The sequence below is a fragment of the Barbatula barbatula genome (assembly GCF_947034865.1).
Source record: "Barbatula barbatula genome assembly, chromosome: 6".
Lineage (NCBI taxonomy): Eukaryota > Metazoa > Chordata > Actinopteri > Cypriniformes > Nemacheilidae > Barbatula > Barbatula barbatula.
In genome coordinates this window covers 6,997,926-7,024,504 of record NC_136765.1, presented here as the reverse complement: position 1 = coordinate 7,024,504, position 26,579 = coordinate 6,997,926, and the positions used below count along the sequence as shown (strand labels likewise).

At 38.5% G+C, this 26,579-nt stretch overlaps 3 protein-coding genes across 7 annotated transcripts in view; 1 reads left to right on the top strand and 2 right to left on the bottom strand.

Annotated features, from left to right (window-relative positions):
• Positions 1–1,197: 1,197 nt before the first annotated feature.
• supt7l (SPT7 like, STAGA complex subunit gamma) lies at positions 1,198–6,991 on the bottom strand. Of its 4 annotated transcripts, none has more exons than XM_079458842.1 (5): positions 6,795–6,991; positions 5,138–5,597; positions 3,967–4,291; positions 3,535–3,772; positions 1,198–2,271 (listed from the first exon to the last, which is right to left on the bottom strand). In XM_079458842.1, the coding sequence occupies exons 2-5, from the start codon at positions 5,566–5,568 to the stop codon at positions 2,009–2,011; spliced, it is 1,257 nt and encodes a 418-aa protein (XP_079314968.1). In that variant the 5' UTR covers positions 5,569–5,597; positions 6,795–6,991; the 3' UTR covers positions 1,198–2,008. The 4 variants fall into 4 exon arrangements, with proteins under 4 accessions (XP_079314968.1, XP_079314967.1, XP_079314969.1 ...); XM_079458841.1 differs by lacking the exon at positions 6,795–6,991 and adding an exon at positions 6,074–6,369; XM_079458843.1 differs by lacking the exon at positions 6,795–6,991 and adding an exon at positions 6,060–6,188.
• slc4a1ap (solute carrier family 4 member 1 adaptor protein) lies at positions 6,163–18,363 on the top strand. 2 transcript variants are annotated; one of them, XM_079458839.1, is made up of 14 exons: positions 6,163–7,186; positions 7,420–7,615; positions 7,720–7,848; positions 7,960–8,020; positions 8,342–8,481; positions 10,217–10,377; positions 11,372–11,441; positions 11,662–11,854; positions 12,088–12,184; positions 15,247–15,460; positions 15,673–15,777; positions 15,961–16,034; positions 16,273–16,342; positions 17,278–18,363. In XM_079458839.1, the coding sequence occupies exons 1-14, from the start codon at positions 6,398–6,400 to the stop codon at positions 17,325–17,327; spliced, it is 2,349 nt and encodes a 782-aa protein (XP_079314965.1). In that variant the 5' UTR covers positions 6,163–6,397; the 3' UTR covers positions 17,328–18,363. The 2 variants fall into 2 exon arrangements, with proteins under 2 accessions (XP_079314965.1, XP_079314966.1); XM_079458840.1 differs by having other exon boundaries at positions 6,367–7,186; positions 12,091–12,184.
• A 696-nt stretch (positions 18,364–19,059) lies between these two features.
• The window catches only part of LOC306895525 (uncharacterized protein), a 29,210-nt gene continuing 21,690 nt past the window's right edge, over positions 19,060–26,579 (bottom strand). Inside the window, exon 5 of the mRNA XM_079458838.1 lies at positions 19,060–20,351. Coding sequence (XP_079314964.1) covers positions 20,244–20,351 — 108 coding nt within the window. The 3' untranslated portion in view covers positions 19,060–20,243. The remainder of the gene's footprint in view (positions 20,352–26,579) is intronic.

The following is a 26,579-nucleotide window of genomic DNA, read 5'->3' as shown; positions in this document are numbered from 1 at the left end:
GTAAATCTACTTTTTGATGATATTCTAATTATATGACCAGCACCTGCATTCTTCATTGGTTTGTGGAAAGGTTTGTCTGGTCTCCCACATCATTGAAATTGCTTTTTGTTTCCTTTACCAGTTCCACCCCCGGTTGAAGACCCATGCAATAAAAAACCAACTGCAGTTTGATTGATATTAATAGGGATGCACAATTGAAAAATATTTTAGAAGTATTTTTTGAACAATTAAAAAGAGTTATCTCATTTTGGAACCAAACTCTTATATTTTGTCAAGTATCTGCATTCCCTCATCTTCTAGAGGTTTGAACACGTTTCATTTAGTAAAAGGACTTTTAAAAATGCCATTGAATACGTTTAAAATGGATTACTCTATCCTCTCATATACAGGTTGTTCGCAAAGCCGAATGCTTAAAAAAACAAACATAATACCGAACACATGGAAAAAGACTGAAACTTCAGGGTTACTGATAGTACAACACTGCCCCCTGCTGTTTGCATGAAAAAAATTACTCTACAACAACATCCAATTCAATTTGAGTTGAGGGTGGGACAAGGAAAGGTTTTAGGAGACAAACATAATGAGCACAAGGACAAGAAATGTACCACTTTTTAGTTAAGTATTTTTTAAGCCTAGTTTATGAAGTAGAACAGAATAGCAACATACTGTCAGGTCCCGGGTTTGATCTCCCTTCACTTTCTGTGTGGCAATCAGCTGAGCGGCTCAGCAGCGCACAGCTGTTTCTTATTGCTCATTATTTTCCTCGCTTTATATTCCTCTCTGTTTCTCTCCTTCGTTGCTGTTGCGTTGTATTTACTACATCACCCTAGCCACCCTGCCTTGTTGGATTATTTGCTAACTGTGCTTTCTTCCAGTTCCAGTATTCGTGTGTATTGTGGATTACTTTGGACTGATCTGCTGTTTAGGATTACGTGTTTGCCTTCTCCCTCTGGACTCTGTTTGTACCTCAACTGACCCTCGACTGTTGTTTACCCTTTGGATTACCCACTCTGTTCGCACCTCGACCGACCTACCGCCTGTCTGACCCTGTCTCTGACTAGCCCTTGGACTATCTGAAGCTCTGATCTGCTTATTATTGTTTTGTTCCTGCTCATTATTATTATTATTATTATCCGATTAAACCATTATTTTGAATCTGCTTTTGAGTCCTTACCTTCTGTACCTGACACGTACTTTACATAAACAGATCCACAAATACGGTTTTATTTATTACAAAACAAGCTGCAGAACATTTAAAATAGCATTTGCCCAAAGAAAATAAAAATGATTTTCAGAACCATTAAGATTTGTTTTATGCATTGTGACATTGCAAACCCATTATTAAAGACCATAGCACCCCTTACTGCAATTACTTTTTTTCGTTTGAGGCCAACTGCAACCTGAGTTTCACCCTTTGATTCTAAGCATTAACTGAAACGATGTTTTGTTAAGTTTCTGTGAAGGATTTTTTTGTAAATTGGAATATAAAGCAGATTATCAAAGCCCACTGAGATATGTAGTCTCCCTTCCTTAATTTAATAGCCAGAATGCTTTGATCTGGGAGGGTGAGAAGATAAATTGTCTCTAAACTAGTGTATTTAGCTAAACTGTTTTTTGGCACAGGTAATCCTGGCAATGTGAGCAAGTAATGAAATGGCCTGCTATTTAACATGCAGATTTATGCATGCTGTAATTAATTTTCCATTATCCTTTGATTGATGTCCCTTTGTGTTTTGAAGCAGACATCAGGCTATAATTACTCCCTGTGTTATGCTACCTGCTTTGTTTTGTTCCAATAAACAAATGCTAATTTTACTATGGCAAACAAGTAATTGTCCCTCTCAATAATTGGGTAAAACAGTGACCAGCTGCTATTTTCTGAGGGGAGAAATTCAAACACATTATTTGTCCCTTTTGTTCAATTCCACAAGCAGTATCCCAGCAGTACTGTTCATCAAAATTATTGTGGAAGTGCTTTCAGTATCTTTGTTTAGAAGATGAAACTATATTATACTTTTCTCATTCGTTTCTTAGGGCGCTGGGCAAAAGGTGATGTGCCCATAAGTGAGTCTGGTGAATGGGACACATAACTGCCTTCTGAACCACCAGGAGATGGAGGGATGCCAGCCTCACTCATGGTGGACATGGGTCCTTCTTCGAAGACATCACCTCCTAGTACCCCATGACCCGATACCTGGCCCTCCTCACTGTCATGGGGTTCCATCTTCACTTGGGCTAGATGCCATAAGGGAGAGCTGTTTCCTGCTGTGCCTGGTGGAAATAATAAAACATCTGTGAGGATAAATAACAACCATGTCCTTTAGACTTTTTGCATTGTGTTTGGCACAGTCACAATCAAGGCCATTGCAAAGGGGTTGTGAGGCCCTCTGGAGGAGAGAATGTTTTTTGCGTAGGTTTTATGATGATTCTCAAAGAAAACAGGCAAGTGAGTCTGTTGCTATAGTAATGAGAGCAACATTTACACGCATCTGATGGACAAATAAACCACGCTCTATGATGTTAATATTTCAGCAAAAAGTTAGCTTTTTTTGCATTTTCAGTTGAAATGGTCTCGTGTAAACAGCCTTTTATTAATCTTGAATACCAGAAATGTAAAAACACTCTCATTTGCCTTTTATAACCTAACTTTTGCGTTACGCGTACATGAGGGCTGGACAATATGGCCTAAATGGATATTGAAATACATTTCTTCATTTCGGTCGATGCCATATAATTCCAATAACGATATTGCAAAAATGTAAGATTTAAGTTGAGCAGCCCTCTGGTATGACCAATAAAAAACTGATCAAAATAATTTTAGATGTCAGTAGTGTGCAAAGCTACATACGATAAGAATCTTTTTTTGCATTGGCCTGTGCCCTTACCTTGTGTATCAAATATTAGAATCATGTTAACAATGAAAGAAAGAATAACCTCTTTAAATGTATAGGATAATGCAATGTAAGTCGCTTTGGTAAAGCTTTGCTTTGATAATGCAAAGCGTCAGCAAAATGCCTAAATGTAAATGTGCTTCAAAGCATAATTCCATAACTTCAAAATGTGCTTTAAAGCATGGGCCTTATCTTCAAAGCTCTACTGGGGCACAGGCCTCCCATTACTTGACACTTTTCTTGAAAGCCTTTTGACATATTCATCCAATTATTCATCTTAATTTATTACCGTCCACAGAATTTGATGCATGTTGTTACTTCCTATGTAAGGTCATAGAAAAATGTTAATGAGCGTTTTCAGCAAGAGGTTGATTAGAACCCGGTCTCACGTGCCAAGCTGTAGAGACTATACACAATCGCTGTCGATAGTTAACTGCTAGTTGTTTAACTAACAAAGTTAGCTCAAAAGTGTTCAAAAGAAAACGCTACGTGAAAAAGGACCTTGCTCCCCAGTTTCTGATTTGGGCATACGTGAGGTATTTTAAGACACATAACCACATCATAATCCACACCAATATTTATTAATCAATTGTATTTAAACAACTTTACATGATTAAGGGGTCTTCCGAATTGAATGATATACCTGCAGTATGAGGTGACTGGCCTTCCTCCAGCCTTCCAGTCAGTCTTTCGCTGGAAGTACCTAGGACACTGATGGGCAGAACCTGGTCACCTGACGCCAGGTCTGCTTCTGGTTCCTCACTCAGAGGAAATGCAATGTTACTAACTGGCTCCTCTTTAACTTTCAGTGGTTTGGATTCATCCACAACCCTTTCTGGATTTACCAGCCTCTCATACTCTTCTGAGAGCTCCTTACAGACCTAAAGACATTTCAAAACAACAAATGTGGCAATTGCTGGTAATTATTATTTTTCCACATTTAAGAATAGCAGCAAACTTATTTTAACTATGGATAACACAAACAAACAATACTATGGGATTTATGATGTGACTAAAAAATTCTAAAATACATCAAAACTACTTTAAGCCTGGAAAAACATTGAAAGTGTCTCACCTGCACCATGTAGCTATGGTAATCTTTGATGCGAACCTGCCAGAAGCGCTGAAGTGCCAAGACACTACCAATGCCCATCTCATGGAAGACTTGTTCAACCACATCAGGGAAATGAGTAGAGCCCTGGCAGGCCTCCCTGTCCACAGCCACACGCAGCAGCTTGGTGAGACGCAGGTAGTGCTCATGGACCAGGTCGGTCAAAGTCTCCAGCACACTCTCATTTGCTGACTCAAACCCAGCATGGGCGAGCACTGTTGCAACCGACTGGTATAGAAGCTGACGACAAGACGGCCAGCTCAACTCTGTGACTGGCTCACCTTTACCTCTAAAAATGAAGAATGCATGTAAATGGACCTGAGGTTTAAAGGAATAGTTTATCTTCATATCCAGGTCGATCATAGTCTGCAATTATGGATTCATATTAAGTTATTATGGATTCAAATTCATTTTTGGGTAAATGTTTCCTTTATGTAATCAGGTTTTTGCTATTGAATTTTAAATATGCTGAAGTGTAAATGTAAAAGGTTAAAGTGACTTTAGAAAAACCAATCGGTTTTAAAGCAACACTTTGTAGTTTTTTACCTTAAAATAATGTCTCTAAAATGATTTAGGTGGTAGGACAACTCTTAACGGGACAAATTCTACTTCTGCTGGCAGCAGCCTCATACAACCACTCTGTAACCTCTGCAAATTCTGTGTTCCGGTCAGTACACACAGCCCCGCCCATCCCCTGCGTGTTTTTCTTTGTCATTGGTGTGTTATAAGTTACCCATGCATGTATTAGACACGTTAAATAGCAAAGATTTGAGTGTCGCCAGACCTGCCTGAAATGCCTCGTGTAACCACATGCCGGCAAATTGACGTCAGCTTGTGGTAAGATTTGACTAAGACCACCCAAATGTAAACGCAAGAAAGGTGGCCGGTCTTGTAAATCTCATTGTACAATAGGGTGGTTTTAAAATAACCAGTGGTGATATCTAAGTGTAAAGGCTTATAAGGACAGATTTAAAGATAATCTTTAAAGAACTGAAAATTGGTTGATTAAAAAGAATGATTAAAAAGTTTAAAAGTACTCCATGAATAATTATGTGTGATGTACAACTATATTGTATAGCTGTGTTTTTTAATACTACATATTTAATGCAAAATCATTATTAGTAAATTGACTCACTTGTAGAAGTCAGTCTCAGGGTCACTGTGTCGTAACTGAAATGGTTGCTGGGGGGCTTTACTGTCCAAAGGCAAAATATCATCTGGCACGGTTGGTGTGGCAGGCCGGGGAGGCAGAGGGTCCCCGTCTTCTGTTTTGAAGACACCCTGGGGTTCTGATAAAGTAGACGGGGGTTGCTGGCCCTGCTGAGCTGCAACAATAAGTCCCCGGAGGCGACGAGCATGTTGGCTCAGCTGCACAGTATGAATGGTAAGGCTACAGGGCTCAGAGGGGATATCTAGCATGGTGGTGGGACGTGGACGCTGTGCAGATGGCTGATGAAGTGGAGGATCTTGCATCTCCACCTGACGAAACTCGCGCTGCAGAAGGTCAAAAGAACTGCGACCTGAAGCCGTTGAAGCTACAGGAAGCTCACCCCAATAACGCATCATCTTCAGCCAGTATTGTTGTTTCTATGACACTGATGACGCAAAGAGGGTACTGTTAAGCGATCAAAGAAAATGTACATTCCAAGTACTATTGACTTTGTGATTCATGTGGTCAAGAATCTATGTACGTACATTATTTGACAATTAAGCACAAAAAAACATGAAATATATTCGAATAATTTTCATCTTTTGTATTGAGCAGGGTGTCCTATCAATAGAAATCACTGATGGAAAATAATAAACACAAAAAATCAAATAAAAGTGAAACAGGAGAACTTTTAGATAAAACAACTTCTAATTTAGGGGGTTAACTCGTGTAGGTTACACGTTTATTTGTCGTTTCTGGATAGAAACAAGAAATGCACAAAAAACATTCATCTGTCTTCACCATTTTTGAAGAAGCGAATAGATCTTTAACAAACAACTCTAGACGATATGTTGAGCCTGAAGTACAGTATAATGTAAACGGCAAACAAATCTACAAGTTTACCTACTTTAAATCAATTACCTTAAGGAGCGAAGAAAAGCAGAATAATGTAAAACATCTAATTTATTTTTTGTTTAGCTTAATAAACGACATCTAAACGATGAACGGTCGCCAGGTGCAACACGAATATGTGTCCGCGTAAAATGGAATCGTTCCTAGATAGATGAGAAACAAAAACGCTTAAGAGCAAATTAAAAATAACTAAAATAATTGTTATACGTTTTTAAATCCGCAAATATTTGTTATACTGCCATCAACTAAACATGATCACTAATTCCACAAAGTCCAACTGACGTTACTGCGACCACAGGAACTGAATCTACAAAGTGTTACACCAAACACATAATGGAGTCTGAGCCCACCATACGGGCAGGAAATAATCACGTTGAGATGGAGACTGAGAAGAGCTCGGAGCCTGAGCATGGTCAGCACTGTGATATTAAAGAGAGCATCATCAGCAGTGACATAAACACAGAGGATCCTTTCAAGAAACCTGCTGTATTTGCGCCTCCGTCCTTGTCGGTTAAGAAATTATGTGGGTTAAACTCGGTGGAGAGACCGCCAGAAGGTCCAAAGAGCAGCAAAGATCATAATGTTGAACATGACCAATCACCTTCAGAGTCCAAAGATACAAAACAAGATCCAACAAAGTGTCCATCGGACGAGAGAACAGACAGCTCAAAACCGCGTGCGGATCATCCTAAATCAAAAGACAACCGATCTAAAATCACAGCCAGATTACCTCCGACGGGTAAATTTCCTCCACTGCCGTACACTAAACCTACATGGGGATCCGTTCCTGACGTCTCTTATTCGTTTGAGTTGCTCAAAAACGGCGCAATTTTGGACACTGTGCCTCTGTCTCAAAGTTATTTTGTGGTGGGTAGACTGCCTGTGTGTGACGCGTCACTGGAGCATCCGTCCATTTCCCGCTATCACGCTGTGCTGCAGTACCGGGGCCGAGCAGGACAGAATGGGGAGGTGGGAGAGGAGAGGGGCTTCTATGTCTATGATTTGGGCAGCACTCATGGGACTTTTGTCAATAAGAGCAAGATACCACCTAAAACATATATAAGGCTCCGGGTTGGACACGTGCTGAAGTTTGGGGGAAGCACCAGGCTCTTTATTTTGCAGGTATGTAAGTAAAAAAAGTAAAATGTATTTATAGCACCTTTCATACCACAAAGTGCTATACACTGGAATTAATACAACAAATACATGCATGCAAACTAACATAACAAACATACATGCATGCAAACTAACATAGAAAAAAATGTAAAGTATTTTATGTTGGATATGGTGATTCTTGCTTGGTCTTTTATTACTTGATAGAGTTTAGGTAATGTTAGATCCCCATGTCTTCCCAGGGTCCAGAGTTTGATGAGGAAGCACAATCTGAACTGACTGTAACTGAGCTCAGGGAGCGGGCCAGGAAACAGAGAGAAGAACTTGAAAGAAGAATGACGGGTGATGGCTCTGATGAGGAAGATGAGAAAGAGAAAAGTGAAGCCACTGCTTCAGAAAGAAGCTCCTCTGACGATTCTGGCTGCTTATGGGGAATGGGTAACAATGAGAACAGATCTTTAGACTTTAACATTCTGGCAGCCATTATTCAAAACTACATGCCCGTCTTGGGTGAAGTTAGACTTTGTCTATGTTCTGTTTAGCTGAAGAGGCAATGCCAGACGAGGATGAAAATGAGGAGAATCCATTTGCTGCCGAGTTTCAGGAGGATCAGGAAGCTGCATACCTTAAAGATCCTAAAAAAGCACTACAGGGCTTCTATGACAGAGAAGGTATTGATCATGTGGAACTAATATACAGCTGATCATAAATAATTAACTTAACATGCATAGATTCTGTTAAATCCAGAGATAGTCTTCATAAACAGTTTTTGTTAATTTCAGGAGAAGAATTAGAGTTTGAATATGAAGACCAAAGCCATGGTACCTGGCTCTGCAGAATTAGGTAAGCATTATTATTTTTCAGGTAAGCATTATTTTTATTCATGTGTGGATCTTGTGGAAATTAATTATCAAGATTTAAAATCTAGAATGACAATGACAGTCAAATAACATGTTGCACCACATGAATTAAAGTTGTTGATGAATAGGTAATTTACATTTAAGCATTTGGCTTTTATCCAAAGCTATTTACATTGCATTGTACTATACATTTGTTTCTGACTATGTACAATCCCCTGTGATCGAACCCATGACGTTGCTAGTGCCATGCTTTAACCACTGAGCCACAGGAAAGCATAGGAATATGTTTGTATGTTTTTTCCAGGTTACCAGTGGACGATGCAGTGGGTAAGCAGTTGGTGGCTGAGGTCACCCATTCAGGGAAAAAGAAAGAAGCAGCCATCCAATGTTGTTTAGAGGCCTGCCGTATCTTAGAGGCCCGTGGTCTTCTGAGACAGGAGGCTGGTAGGTGCAACTGAGGGTGACTTTTTTTGGGGCAGACCATAGTCTTTGTCTGCCGTTTTATTTTGTCTTTATGGAAAAGTGTTATATCTATTTTATGTTGATGTTAATAATTAACATAATCAAATTTAAATGTAGGAAAATGTTCTGTCAGTAAAGAAAATCAAGTAAGACATTTTTAAATAATGCATTTAAATAAATAACAGTTTTTTATTCAACATAATATTGTAAATAATTAAACAAATTAAAATGTCATGGACAAAAATGATGGGACCCCTAACCTAATATTTTGTTGCACAACCTTTAGAGGCAATCACTGCAAGCAAACGTTTTCTCAAGCTCTCAATGAGTCTTCTGCACCTGTTAACAAGTAGTTTGGCCCACTCTTCCTCAGCAAACTGCTCCAGCTGTCTCCAGTTTGATGGGTGCCTTCTCCAGACTGCAAGTTTCAGCACTTTCCATAGATGGTCGATAGGATTCAGATCAGGATTCATAGAAGGCCACTTAAGAATAGTCCAATGTTTTGTTCTTATCCATTCTTGGGTGATTTTAGCTTTGTTTTGGGTCATTATCCTGTTGGAGGACCCATGACCTGCGACTGAGACAGAGCTTTCTGACACTGGGCAGTTACGTTTCGCTCCAGAATGACTTTTGATAGTCTTGAGATTTCATTGTGCCCTGCACAGATTCAAGGCACCCTCTGCCAGATGCAGCAAAGCAGCCCCAAAACATAACCGAGCCTCCTCCATGTTTCACTTCTTTGAACATAGAGCTGATGCGACATGCCAAAAAGCTCCAGTTTTAATTCATTTGTTCCAGAGGGATTCTGGCTTGTCAATTAGAATTTTTGAAAATTCCAGTCTGGCTTTTAATGTTTTTCTTTCAAAAGTGGTCATCTCCATGGAGCCCAGTTTTGCTCAAAAAGCGACGGATGGTGCGATCAGAAACCTACCTACCTTCACCTTGGAGTTCAGCCTGTATCTATTTGGCTGTTATCCTTGGTTCTTTTTCTACCATTCGCACTATCCTTCTGTTCAATCTGGGATAGATTTTGTCTTTTGCGGACGGGACCAGTGAGGTTGGTTACAATTCCACGGACCTCAAACTTCTTAATAATATTTGCAACTGTTGTCACAGGAACATCAAGCTGCTTGGAGATGGTCTTGTAGGCTTTACCTTTACCATGCTTGTCTAATATTTTCTTTCTGAGCTACTCAGACAACTCTATCATTTGCTTTGTGTGGTCCATGTTCAGTGTGGGGCACACAATGATACCAAACAGCACAGTGACTACTTTTCTCCGTTTAAATTGGCTGAATGACTGATTACAAGATTGGATACACGTGTGATACTAATTAAAGAAACAAATTATTTTGAAATATCACTATAATCCAATTATGAATAATCTTTTCTAAGGGGTACCAACAAATGTGTCCAGGCCATTTTACATTTATTCATTTGGCAGACGCTTTTATCCAATTTTAGAATATCTTTGTAGAATAATCAATATTGTATCTCTTTCCACAGCTTCTTTGCTTTATTTTATGACATACTAAAGGCATGCAAGTAAACATGATACAATAGCTTTTAATTTCATCACTCTTCAGGAGGAATGAAGCATTATTTCAATGAGCTGTAAGGGTACCAACAAATATTAGCACGTCTGTAGCTGTCACCATAGTGCATTTTTGTAAGTGAAGAGAGGAAAAGTTTAAAAAATATATTTATTTACTGACAGTTTCTCGGAAACGCAAGAAGAAGAACTGGGAGGATGAAGATTTCTATGACAGTGATGATGACACGTTCCTGGACAGGACTGGTGTTGTGGAGCGGAAGAGGACTGAGCGTATGAAGAAGGCCGGAAAAATTCAAGAAAATCCTGATACCCATGAATCACTGGTAAAAGGAAAATGTCATGTGCATATGTAATTACCGGTTCATCAAAAAAAAAAATCGTGAACAAGTTATTTTGTAATTTAAAGGTACCATTCCCTGTGATGCCAATTTTCAAACTTTGGTAGTTTGTAATGTTGCTGTTAGAGCATAACTAATATCTGTAAAATGATAAAGCTCAAAGTTCAATGCCAAGCGAGATATTGTCTACAGAATTAACTTTTCAAGGACTAAAGAGAACGGCTGGAATCGGACTACAGCCCTTTACTTCCCGGGTACATGATGTCACTATTCTGAGTTTTTGGATTACCTCCGGCCAAAGGAATATGCCAACAAAAATGGAGGCGAGGCCTTTCTAGAAGAAAGAGGAAGAGCCGCTGGAGTTGTGTTCGTTTTGACTGCGCTGCGTGCATAATTACCTTCACTTTCATCAAAGTCCTACAGCTGGTCATAAGAATTCTGCTACAGACATCCTAAGATAACCAACGGTCAAGCAACAGCTTCCATGACTTTAACATCGGCTGTGAAAGCTGTTCTGTATACAGTACACTGATATTGTGTGCGTGTGCATACTAAAACACTTCTATGAAACCTCCTTTGAAGTCCAATCTGCTTGATCCGTTATCCAACTTGGGTCCAATATAAAAAGGCAAAAACAACGTTCTGTTAATAGTGTTAATATGACCGGTCTATCGCCAATCGGTCCAGTGTCATTTCCCTCACTTTAGTAGGAAACTAAATTCAATATTTTAGTTATTTTGTAAATAATTTTTTACGTTTTTTTAGTTGTAAGTCATTGCCACCAGAATTGAAACAAAAAATATTGAAATATTTTGCCTTTGTGTGTAATGAATCTAGAATAAAAGAAAGTTTACTTTTAGGAATTAAATTATAAAAGAAAAAAAAGTTGTTGTGATATTCTAATTGTTTAAGATGCAATGTGTCTTTGAGCCCCCCTATGCTTTGTAAATGTTTTACTCATGATATGTGCCTTTTTTAGTTGGCAAAACTGGCAGAGGTTGAGAAAGAGCTGGCGAACACTGAAAAGAAGCTCGGTTCTTCTGGAAAAGGTAACTAGATCATGTGAAGGGCATGCTCACACTGAGTCCTATGCGACAAGATGAAAAAAATTGCAGATTATTTTTCTCAACAGAACTAATCTATGAGTCTTTACAATTGGGCCACAAAGAGTGCATGCACAGCAACATTTGTTTCTGTTGATGTTTTGAAACCATCTATAACACTATGCCATAAGATTATACTTCTTGAACGTACATTCTTGACTTTTAGGCAGCTGCAGCTCTTCTTCAGAAGACCCTCTTGATGCATTCATGAGTGCTGTTCGTAGTGAGGCAACTCTGGATGGGGTGGAAAGAAAGAAACTTCATTTACATGTGGCTGAGCTAAAGAAGGAGGGTCAGAGACTACATAAACTGGTGGAGCTCACCAAACCTACCCAGCTGCCTTCACTACAGCCCAGTGGGTGAGTGTAGTAATATCAGTACTTTTCCAGATTAACCCACCCTTTATCTGTGAATTCAATAATAGACCTCAAAACTTGTAATGAAAAAATAATTGGGCATTATTCAGAGATATCAGCTTTGCTCTGAGATATCAGTCATGCCCAATTGGTGTTAAAATGATGAATTAGCCAATTCTATTTATATAGAAAACTGTTGCTTTTGTGGTAATATATAATGTCTTTAATTGATCTAGTAGTAAAGCTACAGTCAATGTCAAGAAGTTATCACTTCCCATGTTTGGAGCCATGAAGGGAGGCAGTAAATTCAAACTGAAGACTGGAACTATAGGAGTAAGTCTCTCTCAGAGTTTGTTTATTCTCTTTCTATGAAGCCTTTTTTATGACAACATTTCCCACTAAAAACAGCTTTAATGTGTTCAGCAGACATGTAAACTTTTAAAAACCGGTCTCAAACTGCAGGTTTTTGAAAACGACACTGCTGTCGCCTCTTTACTGAAAACGCAAACCTTTGAAAAAAGGTCAATGTCAAGTGCAAGCATATTAAGTTTTAAGTCTATACACACAAAACTGTGTGTTTGTGCTTCGCACCATACACTTATGGACAAAAACATTGGTACCCTTTTTTCTCTAATACACATTGGCCAAAATATAAGCCCCCCAGATATTCTTAAGAATCTCTCTATATTCCCATTGATATTAAAATTGTCATAGCACATCAAGATGACTAGAAACATGATGTTGTTCAGTCATGACTTTCAGAGGAGAATAAATATTAAGTAAATAACCTCAAATCGCTGAGGTGTGGGGTTTAACAAGTTGCGCCACTCAGCTGCACATCTAAGCACTGTCTGGAGCTATAGTGACAAGAGCATTAAAACGGCAGATATAGAACATCCGTGAGAAACAAACTGATTATGAAAAGAAAACGTGCACGTTTAAAGTTCCGGAAGAAACTATTAGTGTGGTGGTTTTTCTCCTTTTTGTTATATTAGGGGCAGGAAATTTGTTTTATGAATTACTGGTTGGAGAGCATATACCTTATATTAAAACACGCTTTAACCTTCTTGATTTAAATTAATCTAATGTTTTCTTTTCTCTTTTGGTTGTTATCTGATGGTAGAATGGTATGTTCTGGTGCTTAGTCCGGTGAACCTGGTCCATTTAAGTCAGTCTCTCTTAGGCTCTTGAGAGAGGAGGAGTTAACCTAGTGCCGGTTTTGCTACTACAGCAGATGTTCTGTTTTTAAATTTGTATTGATGTTATAATTTATGAATTTGTCAAACTTTCCTATGCCAAAACCTTCATATGCCTTAATAAAACTCCTGTTGGGAATTATTACCTGTGTTAACCTCCCTTGGCCCCAGCAGGTTACATTACCACACATTATCCTGCTAAGCAGAATAATAATACCAACAAAAGCAGTAGTGGCCTTAGCGCTTGGCCCCTAAAAATCTAATTTCCCATTTCCAACATCAGGGCAATGATCAAGTTTTAATCAACTGAAGATGTTTGAAATCTTCCTGAAAGGGAATGTGTGTTTATATTGTCTTAATGCCAGGAGGGAGAATAATTTGAGTGGCCAAAGATCTTCAATGATCACAGAAGGAGAATAAGTTAATTTTGTGGTCAGAAAGCATTTTAAAAAATAAAGGAAAACTGCACCTCAATCACCACAAGTTTTTTGGGTCACTGTTCAAGAAACAAATATTCTCCTCTCATGCAAAAACAAAGTCCACCATATGAATTTGCCATACTGAAACTTCAACCAAGACTGGGTTCTATGGCAATATAATAGGACTTTTCTTTGCAGAAATAACACAAGATGGGTTTCATGCACGCAGGGATGAACCACTGAATTACAAGACGGGCAGAAACGCATTACTTAAATTTGGCAAATTCTAAATGCACAAATTTACCGACATAGGTTATTTAAAAACAATTTGGGGGTATTTATGTACTAAGCTGATGAAACCGGCAAATGCAGAAACGTAATTTGCAGGGCTCCAGACTTAACTTTTTTCAAGGAGCACTATAGCCCCTGACTGAAATGTTTAGAAGTGCAATCAGCCTACAATGCAAATATTGACATTTTCCCCAAAAATAGCTGTATTACTGACAAACGCATTGATAATAAATAACTTAACTCACAGAAATGCAGGTGACAGTGGTTTGGTTCTGCTTATCATTTAAAAAAATGGCAGAGCACTTAAAGCTTCTCTGGCTAAGTAAAGAAGAGACTGTTTAAACTCTGAATACACCAGACCAAATTAGTACTCTGGTCTCGTATGGCATTACATTGCACCACCATTTTATTAAGTTGTCATTTGGCAGCCCATATTGTGTCCTTCAGTTTCAACCACAGCCTGTGGCTGTGTCTCTCAGCAACAGTGGCAAGTTCTTTGACTACCGTCAGTTGGGCCTGTTCTCTGATTCACATTTCCCTAAGCAGCCTTGTAGTGGAATTGGAAAAAAAGCCCCTGCAGCCTACTTCTGCCAGGAACCCTTTCGCTGTATTGAGAGAGTATTTGCCACAACACTGAAGAAAATCTTACCTTCCACATTCAAGAGGCTAATTTGGCAAAACTGGTCAATAGTTGAGTTTTTGTCGTTGGGGATCAGTTTGCCTCCTGCTCCTCTCCAGACCCTTGGTATCACCTGCTTTTACCATGCCACAGCCATTAATCTCCAAAGGTACCTCAAGAGATCATTTCTAAATCACAGGTCCCTAGATAATACTAATCTAGTGCGAATAGGGCCACAGAGTTAACATGTTATCTGACAGCTCTTATTGGGATCTGTGTGTTTTAAAAGTCTTTAGTATTTAGTCTTCAGAAGTTTTAGTATCGATAAGAGGATTCTAACTATTGTTTATAGGTCGATGATAGAATGCATTTAAATATATAATATTATTGCTTGGTATGAAAATTTTGCAATGAGCAATGATCGCGACTTATTAATAAAGCAAATATGATAATTGGCCAGAAACAGAGTACAATGCAATAGTTGTTTTTAAACTTTATGGAAGCAAAGGCAATCGCAGACTACTCCGATCAAACCCACCCACTTCACCATTGCTTTGAAGTTTTCCTTCAGGGTTTAGACTGTGCATGCCGATAGCTAAAAGGGATGCATTTAAAATATTATTCATCCAACTAGCGGTAGCCATTTTAAACCAATTGTTTTAAACTGTTCACAATTATGTGTTGTAAAGGTCGTTCATGTGTTGTATAGGATTATGTGTATAATGTTTTGCCAGTGTCAAAAATGAATTTCTGTTTAAGTAACAGACAATGAAGTAAACTAAATTAAACTAATCAAAGTTCAAGAATGGCTGAAATTAAAGAAACCATATGGGACATTGAACAAATACCTTTTCCCACCCACACCAACAGAATTTACCCCCAAAGCGAACCACTCTGCCTCCTGAGCTTTTCAACATGAAGGAGCTTCCCCCTGGTGGAGAGGAAGAGGATGAAGGAGAACAGGAATATGAGAACACCGAAGACACAGATTGTGATCTGGAGGTTATTCAGTCTACAGAGATGGGCAGTCCAGAACACTGTCATGGCAATGATAGCTCTGAAACTCACACACACTGCCATAATGGTTAGACCTTGACCAAAATCACTGAACACAACTATTCTAATGCAGAGGGATATTTTATTTCTGTGCAGTTGTATTAAGGTGATTCTATAACTGTACACAAAAAGGCAGTATTAACTGTAAACTTAAAAAACTTCCTGATGTGTTCACAGACTCTAACTTGTCTTATGTGTATTTTCATGTGTATTTTAAAAAATTTCTGATTCTTTCTTTAGACACGGAAGACCACAATGACCAGCCTGATAAGACAGTAACATCTCATGAAAAAAAGAAAGCCAAATCTGTTGATCTACATAGTGAGAATGCCCCTCCTCCAAAAGGTAGAAACATCTGTTTGGTTCTATCTTTAGTTGACTTGTAGTTTGTCAGGTAACTGTGATATTATCATTAATTATCATTATTATTAGGTCTATGTCTATATTATTATTATGTGTAAATGTTTATTATTATGTCTAAATTATGTAAGTGACTCTTCATTTACAATATGATTCGTACATTTACAGAGGGATGTGACAATAGTGTCTCTAATGTCCAGAGTCCAAAGAATCTGAAGAAGAACGTAATAGGACCAAGCAGGGTAGGTGTTTTTTTCAAAGCTACAATCGGACTGACAGGTCTACACATGATGCTACATATTTGCAGCAAAGCGTTTGTTTAGTCCAAAAGATTATTCAACAAAATAGGCAATTTGCATATACATTTGTTGGACCAAAGATGTGTTGTGTTCGGACAAGCGAAAGGATTTCATATGTATACATACATATAGTTAGTTTTTTATTGGACCAGGGTTTTTAAATGTTTATACCAATTCCCAGCCTCCTGTGACCATGTCCAAGCAGTACCCAAAAGATGATCCTGACTACTGCGTATGGGTTCCTCCAGCAGGTAAACCTAGCACAAAGTTGCTCATTTCTACCCCTTAGGCTATGTATGATATTAAGATATAAAACTGATATCAACTTTTATCATTGACATTCTGAGCGACCTTTTATTTCTTGCACTTTAAAAGCATACAGCCGAAATCAAGCATTCTGTGCAGCTGCACCCTTAAATCTCAATCTACAGTCCCATGCTGAATACTAAACGTTATGTTTGGTGGTTATCTTTTGATCATAGGACACATTAAAGCTGTTCTGACATTTGTTCTGATTCATTAAGAAAGCCTTGACAAAAGAAAATGGAAAAAAGTTCAGGATTGAAGAAAGTTACATTGAAGTAAAGTCTTTGGCCTTGTGATAATGTGTTAACCCCCTAAACTCAGTTATAAAATCAGATTTCTGGTTTCTTCGTTACGTCCAAAGGAATGCGAACCCGTCTCTGCCAGAGATCATTTTGTTGTTTTCATAATCTTTGTGCTAACCTAAACCGAAAACAAATGGCTTTCATTACATTGTATTAGCCATGTGACTTTATTGGATGTAACACTGGCAGAAAGTATGTGTTTATTATTTACTTCAATAGTTATTTGCCCCCCCTCAAAAAATTATTATGTTTGTTTTCATAATCTTTAATCATATTTGAGAAATTGTTCTGCCTTTAAAACATATTTTTTGCTGTTGTAAATCAGGCCATATATTCCAGTACCTTATTAAAGAATAAGCTGTTGTAATATTGCTGGAAGCCTTCGTAAGTGCCACTAAAAAAATAATATTTCACTCTCACAAAAGCAAATGGATATAATTTTGCTATTGAATATTCTGTTTGACATGACAAATTATGAATATTGTATTATATGATGTCCTTAACCAGCCATTGTTAGCAGCTGAAATAAGAAGCATGAAGAATGGACACCTGCGTCAACGTTTTTTTTATTTGTACAGGTCAGACTGGTGATGGTAGGACACATCTGAATGAGAAGTACGGCTACTGAGCACAGAAAAGGAAGACCATCCTCACTAATATGAAATCAGCTTAACTCTTCATCTCAGTTTCGAGAGAAAGGATGCACCATATCGATCTCTTTCCTCTTTATACCTCATCTCATGGAACTGTCACAAGTAGCTCAAATGAGCTCAAAATGTTGTTAGATGTTGTTTTCAAGCATTTCTGTTTTCTGACTTTAATTTCCTTTCTCACAACACTTTTAGCCTGTGTGTTTTGAACTAAAATAGGATGGTTTTAAGGTGAGATTCCTTAAGGTTGAGGTCAGGTGATTTTGATATTCTGGGTTGCTTTTGTCGACAAGTATTGATTGAAACCCATTTTTTTCTGGATTTGGGAAGTGGCATAACAAGCATGTCCTACATTGCATGTATGACTTCTTCTACATCCTTCTCACGAAGCAGGAAACCATACGTTGCAAGCAGCTGTTCAATTTGACAGTTACTAATGCACCAGAAAAGTTATGTTAAAGCACTATACTATCAAACAACCTGTTGTTGACACATCTCTCCACATCTTGCTGTTCTGGGATCAGTTTAATAAACTAAAGAGGGCTCTGTGACTATCCAGTCCTCTGTGTTGGGTCAATCTCAGTGCAACGGTAGACTCCCTCCTCTGCTTGGCTGTGGTACCACCCTCCGTATGGCAAGCTCCTACTGAAGTGGTCCTCTATTGACTGCTAACAATACCTCCTCTGAGTGGTGGCTTTACCAGCCATCTGGACTCTTGCTCGGCATTCTGGGATTACCAAACTGTTAATGAGAAAGGAAGTGAGTTTAGTCCACTGTGTGTGTGTGTTCTTTTTCTTATACTTAATGAAGAGTGGCTCAGTATTGGGGATGTAATATGTTTGTGTTGGTGTGTTCAGATATGGATTAGGCCCCTCCACATAATACACACTAGTCTCTCTGCTTATGCTCTTCAATTCGCCAATGTTAGGAGATTGCAAATAGATTATCCTCGTACATATTGTGTATTTTTTACTTATATTTTGCAAAATAAAAGTGTATGGCATCTACTGCTAAGTTGTTTTTTGGTGTTGTTTTTTTTGATGTATGCAACCACAAGGCTAGGTATATAAAAACTTTCTCGATTGTGTAATTAAAAATAAAATATAAAAAGTACTTATGAACTACTGTGCTATTTTTTCAGTGCAAGTTTACGTTTAAGCATTTAGCAGCTAATGGTATAAATGTCACATGTCCATGCGTGCCCTTGTAAGTTCTATGCTGCATCTTTGAAACAAGTTTAGGCTTTTTTTATTTCAGTTTGCCAAATCAAACAAACAGGTTTTACAGTAATGCCCTTATTATATGGGCAAGTATTCTGAATAATTTAACTGCATGATTGTAGTTCCGTGACTTATATAAAGTATATGCTGCACATTGCTTATCCTAAAAGAAACCGATTTGAAAGGCATCTAACTGAATCACATTCTTCCAGATATGTTCTGATCAGACTACACTTCTGATTTCTCCACTATTGGCTGAATGCCTTTGGCTCCCCCACCATACCTGGTGTTGACGTCACCCTTCAGTTACCTGTTCACAAATATACAGCTTATCGCTCTGTTTTGAATCTGAATCAGACAGGCCTGTGGAATCAGCCCACACTGGAACAAGAATGCTTGTTTCAGGTGTATAAAGACCCTGCAATGTTGCACAGTAAGAAATATCACCACCCTCACACATTTGTCCTACGTGAAGAAACAATTCTAGAGTAGAGTAGAATTGAACTCTGTAGAGTGAAAAGGGACTTTTATTGATCATGGTCATATACAGTAATTCAAAAACATAGATGTTACTTGCAGACACCCTGTCCTCTTGAGGTCTACACCGAGGCAGTTTTAGAGCAATCCACTTTATTTTAATTTCATTTAAAGTCAAGTAAAAGACAAATGGGAAAGAAATGTTTAATTCCCAAGACAACTAGACAACTTTCGACATCGCAAGCATGAACTATATAACCTTGTAGCTTTAATATTGTATTTGTTTCACAAAGTAAAGCTAATGCTGATATTACATTCATTAAAAAGTATTAAATAGGTTTGCTGCTGAATACATACACAACCAAAACCCTCAGAAGGTTTGATTCTAAAATATGCTGCATGGATAGGATTCTCTATGCTTTAAATGCTTGACTGAGTTCTGTGCTGTATTTTCTATACATTATAATGTTGACACACAGGTGATGTTTGAAATAGCATTCTAGCATACTACTCTTACAACGTCCATTCTAGCATAATACTCTTACAACGTCCAAAGTATACATGCAATGTACAGACTTTTTAAGGAATACTATATAATTTAAAAATATGACATTTAATATCTGTATTGCCATTATCTGATTGATACAGAGCTAACATAAAACTCTATTAATAACTGGTTTTACTAATTACTAATGTTTAATAAAAAGAAATGCATTGTTTATTTAAGGCCCATTCTGATATCAAACTGATTGTCTCATCTCACCTCACTGTTTAACACCCAAACATCTAAATTCCATATGCTAACACTAAAACCATGTGGTCAATTTTAAGGTGTTATCTATAAGCCCCTGATCAATCATTGTTCACTCCTGTTAAACACATCAAAGTAACTGGACCATTTGGCTACGGTTTAATAGGTAGTGCAGTGGTCATGGCCTTTTCTTCATAGGTTCGAAGTAGGTTTCCTGAGAGATAGAGGACGAGACAGCTAAAGCTGAAGGGTTAGGTCTCCTCATTCCTCTGTTACATTTTGGCCCTGCTCACACTTACTGTTTTGTTAACAGAGCTTATCACAGGGCCTTTCTTCACATTAATATCCTGCAAATGCAAAATAAACATTGTCTTTGTCTTTATGTTAGGATTTTTTGGTCGATAAATTTGTGATGTTCCGTCTCTGCAAGTTTCCAGTCCTTTCTCTCAAGCATATGGAGGTTCCTCCGCAGGGAGCAGGGGGCTGCAGTGTGGGGCATTGCTCAGAGAGCGAAAAGCGAAGATGGATGGATCATAAGAATATCTTGTCAGGTTCTGTGAAAGAACAATAAAAACGTAAGGTGTAAAGGCAAGTTAATGTTGCTGAGTTGGGTTTATAAGAGAAAGCATACGGTTGTGCTATCGAAGAAAGGAGATAAGAACGTTGCATGTATTTCATTCACTCAATCAATCAAGTGAACTTTACAATAAAAAGTTAACATTACCATGTTTATGTGGTCTTGAAAGAAATATAGTAGTTTTGACATTTGGACATTTTAAGACAACCTAAACATGGTAATGTTAACTTTTTATTGTATAGCTTGACAGTAAAATTTTAGTTTTGTCATTTGGACATTTTGAGCTGTACAATAAAAAGTTGGCATTACCATGTTTATGATATCTTCAAATGTCCCAAGGATAAACAACTATTTACTTGAAGCTGTACTAAAAATGTATTTCTTACTTGAGATATTTGTATTGAAAAACCAGACAAAAATACCAAAATATTCTAAAATCAGCCAATTTACTTCAATGCAAGTGATTTTAAATACGATTTTTTTACTACAAAACAAGACTATATTATGTGTGAGCAAGAAATGTAAGTAAATGATTTTGCTGTAAATCAAGTCAAATCAAGATTTGTTTACACACCATGCTGTGCTAACATAATGGAGTTTGTCTGAAATGGTTCTCTAGTGTTTCAACACCAGCTCACACTCGCACGTCCAAAAGAATACTTAGTGAAAGGAAGTTTTACCGTACTGGGGAATGGAAGCAAAAGTTAATCTGTTTCACATATGGCCTGCTATATCTAGCTGGACTTAACTCACAAAGACATACAAGCTTAAACTTTTTTAAACAGCTTCTCTGTTGAGGGCCAGATCAACACTTCATCAAAATAGAAAATAAGAGGCATTGCAGTGATGTATAATTTTTCTCCACTCTCGAGAGAACGGGGTCTGAAATAAAGTGAGGGGGAATAGAGATAAGATTGAGTGGGTGAGAAGCAGGGTTATAATCATATACTAAGACCAAGATGTGTACTGAAAAATGTATACCAAAACGCTATAAAAGAAACACTTTAACACTAAAGTAGATGATCAAGAACAGAACAAAACGATTGCCTAAAAAACTAAAATATCAGATACATATCGTATGATGTCTAGTTTAAAACAAATCTGTTTAGATTTTAAGTCTTGTAGTGTATTCCAGACATAAGTCTAAGACTGCATATCAAGACCAAAACAAACCGAACTCACAAAGTGTAAAGTTATGTTAATACACCTTAGGCTCCGATGGCTTTGCTCATTGACAATCAGTATTTGATTGACTGTGCTAAAGAATCGACACGTCATAGACGTCTATACATTGATTATTGTGGGTTTGATTCCTTTGGAAATACATTTGAACATATTGAAAATAGCCCTGATTTATAAGAAGCCAAGAGAGATATTGCCTCTTTAAAAAAAAATTACATATGACCACTAATTCTACAAGAACAAAACTATATTGACATTTGTGAGACGGTTGTGAAAACAGGAGAAAAAGAAAGATTAAAAGGAACATGGAATGTGGCGTGGAGGGTGGACGTGGTGGAAGAACCCAAGTGCAGGCAGACACGGGGATGAAGGGGTTAACACAAGACTTTAATAATAACACAAGAACAAAAACACCCACGATGGGAAAAACCACTGACCAAACTAAAATCCAAAACTGAAAACAAAGACTTCCCACAAGAGGGGCAAAAAGAAACAACTAGGAATAACACTAAGAACTATACAAACAGGGTACAAGAACATGAACTTTACCAGGGACCATGAACTTTACCAGGGACCATGAACTTTACCAGGGACCAGGGACCATGAACTTTGGCAGGGACCAGGGAGCATGAACTTTGGCAGGGACCAGGGACCATGAACTTTGGCAGGGACCAGGGACCATGAACTTTGGCAGGGACCAGGGACCATGAACTTTGGCAGGGACCAGGGACCATGAACTTTGGCAGGGACCAGGGACCATGAACTTTGGCAGGGACCAGGGACCATGAACTTTGGCAGGGACCAGGGACCATGAACTTTGGCAGGGACCAGGGACCAGGGACCATGAACTTTGGCAGGGACCAGGGACCAGGGACCATGAACTTTGGCAGGGACCAGGGACCATATACTTTGGCAGGGACCACGGCAGGGACCACGGCAGGGACCACGGCAGGGACCACGGCAGGGACCACGGCAGGGACCACGGCAGGGACCACGGCAGGGACCACGGCAGGGACCACGGCAGGGACCACGTACACCGAACGAGCACAAGACAATAGACAAGAGGGCAATATATAGGTAGACTAACAAAGGAGATAACGAAGGGCAGGTGTGGGTAATGAGACACAGGAGGAAAGCTATACTAGAAACGAGAGGGGCAGGGCCAAATGACGAGACTGGAGAGAACACATTATGTCCTGATTGACAATAATATGTCTCTCTCCACATAAAACACGTGGGTCTGTCATGATTCTGCCCCTCGACCAGAAAATCAAGACAAGAGTAGGCAGAATCATGACAGTGGCCACCCAGTGAGAGCCTCTTGAGCGTGTCAGGCAAAGATCACCACATTTCTAGCAGTAAACTTGTCACGGGTTGAGGACAGAACCCAAACGCAGGCAGCAGAGTTAAATAACAAAAACTTTATTTAAACAAAAGACCCTTGATGGGGAGAACATGATCTAAAACAAGACAAAAGTGTAAACTAAAACTTCCCACATGGGGAACAAAACAAACAAAGTCCTTTGAATAATAAATCAACAAAATCCACAAACTTAGAACAGGAACAAACACGATAATCCATAGACAGGAATAATCCAACAAGGTGACGTGAGGAGGTACGATAATGACAAAATGACAATGAACCGACAAGGGACAGAGGGAAAACTGGGGCTTGATAAAGGGAAAACACTAACAAGGACTGATGACACAGGGAGAGTGGCCACAGGTGACAAGGATGAAACACTAAGGGAAAGCTAACAGGAGGATTGCACGAGGCAGGTGAGGGGACTGAAACACTAAGGGAAGGATGGATCAGGGCTGGAGACAAGACTAACACTAATGGACCGCTAACCGGGGAAACAAGGGGGCGGGACTAAAGGACGCGACACTGGAGAGAGAGCATGGCTTCTTAAACCAAAACAATGCTCTTTCTCCACACAAAACACATGGGACTGACATGATCCTGCCACAAGACTCGAAAACCAAGACAAGGAGAGGCAGGATCATGACATAAACTATCAATGACAAAATGCAAAAGAGAGCGAGAGGAAAATGGTTTGGAAGAAGAGGAAGTTAAAAAAATAAAAAACAAGAGAGTAAGACGATGAACATCTTTCTCTTTATGAATGTAGATCCTGCAACAGCCGGCACTCCCAAAAGGGAAAATGACTTCATCCTAACACACACACACACACACACACATCCCTCTCCTTTTTCCATCCTTACTCCTTTCTCTAACATCTAACATTGATCTAATAAAACGGTCATCCAATCTCTTACAAATGAAATGGGTAATTTTTTATGGATGTGCATAGAAGAGAAATACCATTATGCAGCAATTTTGTTTCAAACTAATTCATCTACGGTACACTATGCTGCAGTTCAAGGTACTGAGGCCACAATCACACTGCATCACAAGGCATCACTTATATGTGTGCAGTATGTTATGTTTACATGAGAGTTGGCGTAGAACTGGTGTCTATGAACACTTATAATGACTGTGCATAACTATAATGAATGTGATCGACAGTGGATAACTCTCTGAGGCACTTCTGCCGCGCAGTTTGCCAACATCTGTATCTAAAAACAATGATGCAGAGTCATGTGTCACATGACAGACAACCAGAGATGGTAAGTAACGGAGTACAAATACTTCGTTACTGTACTTAAGTATATTTTTTTGGTATTTGTACTTTACTTCACTATTTATTTTTCTGACAACTTTTACTTTCACTTCTTACATTTTTAAACAAATATCTGTACTTTCTACTTCATACATTTATCAAAACAGACTCGTTACTTTAATCGGTATTATTTTTTGTCATGCGCGCCATTTTTAAACAAGAAGCCTGTTGGTTTATCGTTTCCCTGCTTATAATACGCAACAGTCTTACGCAACGCTAGTCAAAACACGCACGGAGCAATGGGAAAGCAATGGATGAGACAGATGGAGTTGGCAGTGTTGACATGGTTGAGGTTAGAGTCATTCCTAATCACCCATGGCCATATATTCGGGAGATGTTTGAAATTGTCGGCGTCAAAAATTCTTGTCATAAGCAAATTCAATGGTTTCCGTAATTATAGTCTATTTTCTATGTTTGCTAAGTCTGTAATGTTATCATGAATTAATATTTTGTTAGCGTGCTAGTTAGATGTTGTTCATTGTTCACACTTCACATCTTTTTTGACCAGACAAAGAACATACTGCATACTCACGGGCAAACACACACAATAACTTAATGTAGTGTTGCCTGCCTGTTATCTGTTGTTAAGTTTTTACCTCCAATTCTTTCAGTTTTGTAAAAGGGATGTTGCTAATGATGTTTGTGTAGCCGAATAGGACTATCTAGAATGTTGCCAATTTGAGCAGTAATGATTTATAATATTTTCAGTATTAATCTGTCATCTGGTAAACTAGGTGAGGTGTGAATTATAATTATACTTTCACTCTTGTTTGCATTTCAATAAAATAAACAATGTAACTCACTTTTGTCTGCCTGTGTTCTCTATGGCAGTTGTTCATGGGTACAGGCTAACAAGATTTGAAATGCAGGTAGTAGTAATGGCTACTTTTTACTTAAATATATTTTAGAGCACATACTTTTTTACTTTTACTTGACTAAAAAATTTAGTCAGTACGTTTTTTAAACATGAGTATCTGTACTTCTACTTAAGTAAGGGATGTGTGTACTTTTGCCATCTCTGCAGACAACTAGTTGTTGTAACACTCCCGTCCGTTTCCCTACCTGTTTTTCCCTATGGACTTCATTTCTCACGATCCCGCACCTGTTCGTCATCCGTAATCACCTCGTTTCCCGCACCTGTCAGCCATCATTGCCATCACCAAAGAGTTTTTATACTCTTTGTTTCTGTTAGTCCCGGGTCGTTTAGTGAATGTCTGAATGTCTGAATGTCAGAATGTCAAACATTAAAGAGTTACCTGTTTTTGTAAGCCTTGGAGTTTTCTCGTTTCTGAGGGCGTGACAGTTGTACAGTAGAATTACATTTACATAGCAAGGGTTCTTCTTAAATGTGGTTGTTAGTCCTGAAAATGTACAGGTGGACACATATCCAACTCACATTACCAAGCACTGGTTCTTGAGCTCAATGGTTCCCCTGCAGTTCCATTGCCTGTTCAGCATATCACATCAGTTCTTGGGTCACGCACTACCACATTACATCTTACACAAAAAATATCAAACATCTACCAATGGAATCATATCTGTGTCCTACACTGTGATTTTGCTTTGTGTGAGAAAGCCCGACAAAATCACACAGACGTGTTTCTAATTCATTGCTGTGACTTCAGGAAGCTATGAACATGCCGATTTCTGTGCCATGCATGGTGAAAAAGGAGGTGGGGATAGAGTCACTGGATAAAGATAAAGAGCTAATTATGACTTCACATGCTGGCATCATTCAGCTAGGGCCTTCTGGAACACTATAGTAAGTGCCAAAGAAGCACACAGAGTCCATGGCCATGAGTCAACGGGCCCTGCAATTCGGCAGGTTTACAGATAAAAAAATTACTCTCATTTTAAGAACTTACTGGCTTCCTTACTTAAATTTTCTTCTTACTTAAAATCTTTGTTGTGTTATTCTGATTATAGATTTGTTCAATGTACAAATGCAAAAGACCACAATTGGCCCAAGCTGATCACATGGTGTGGTTGCGCTTCAGTATAACTGATTTGGAGTCCAAGATTATTGTCCTTTCCTGATTCCGCCCCTTTTTCTCTCCCATATCAATTCCCATACTTTTTCCATTGTACTATATGATAAAAGGCAAAAGCCCAAAAATAATATCTTAAAACGACCACAACACAGATTTTCCTATACTTTCCTTAAAACTTTGCCAATGGTTTACAGTAGTGCCATTTATCAGAACAATACATTGCTATATTATAGTCTTATAGTTACTTAATTGCAAATAGATGTTTAGCTTAAATGATGTTAACTCAGATTTCTCATTCCCAATTTTTAGAGGTCACACAATGAAAGACATTTTTCAGATATATAATCC

Bases quoted from the DNA above. Each gene is read 5' to 3' on its own strand.
- supt7l (XM_079458842.1), bottom strand. From the start codon at position 5,568: ATGATGCGTTATTGGGGTGAGCTTCCTGTAGCTTCAACGGCTTCAGGT. The intron at 4,292-5,137 runs GTGAGTCAATTT...CTTCATTTTTAG, and splicing joins CCTGAGACTGACTTCTACAA to AGGTAAAGGTGAGCCAGTCA. The intron at 3,773-3,966 runs GTGAGACACTTT...AAATGTCTTTAG, and splicing joins ACCATAGCTACATGGTGCAG to GTCTGTAAGGAGCTCTCAGA.
- slc4a1ap (XM_079458839.1), top strand. From the start codon at position 6,398: ATGGAGTCTGAGCCCACCATACGGGCAGGAAATAATCACGTTGAGATG. The intron at 8,482-10,216 runs GTAGGTGCAACT...ATTTACTGACAG, and splicing joins TCTTCTGAGACAGGAGGCTG to TTTCTCGGAAACGCAAGAAG. The intron at 16,343-17,277 runs GTAAACCTAGCA...TTATTTGTACAG, and splicing joins CGTATGGGTTCCTCCAGCAG to GTCAGACTGGTGATGGTAGG.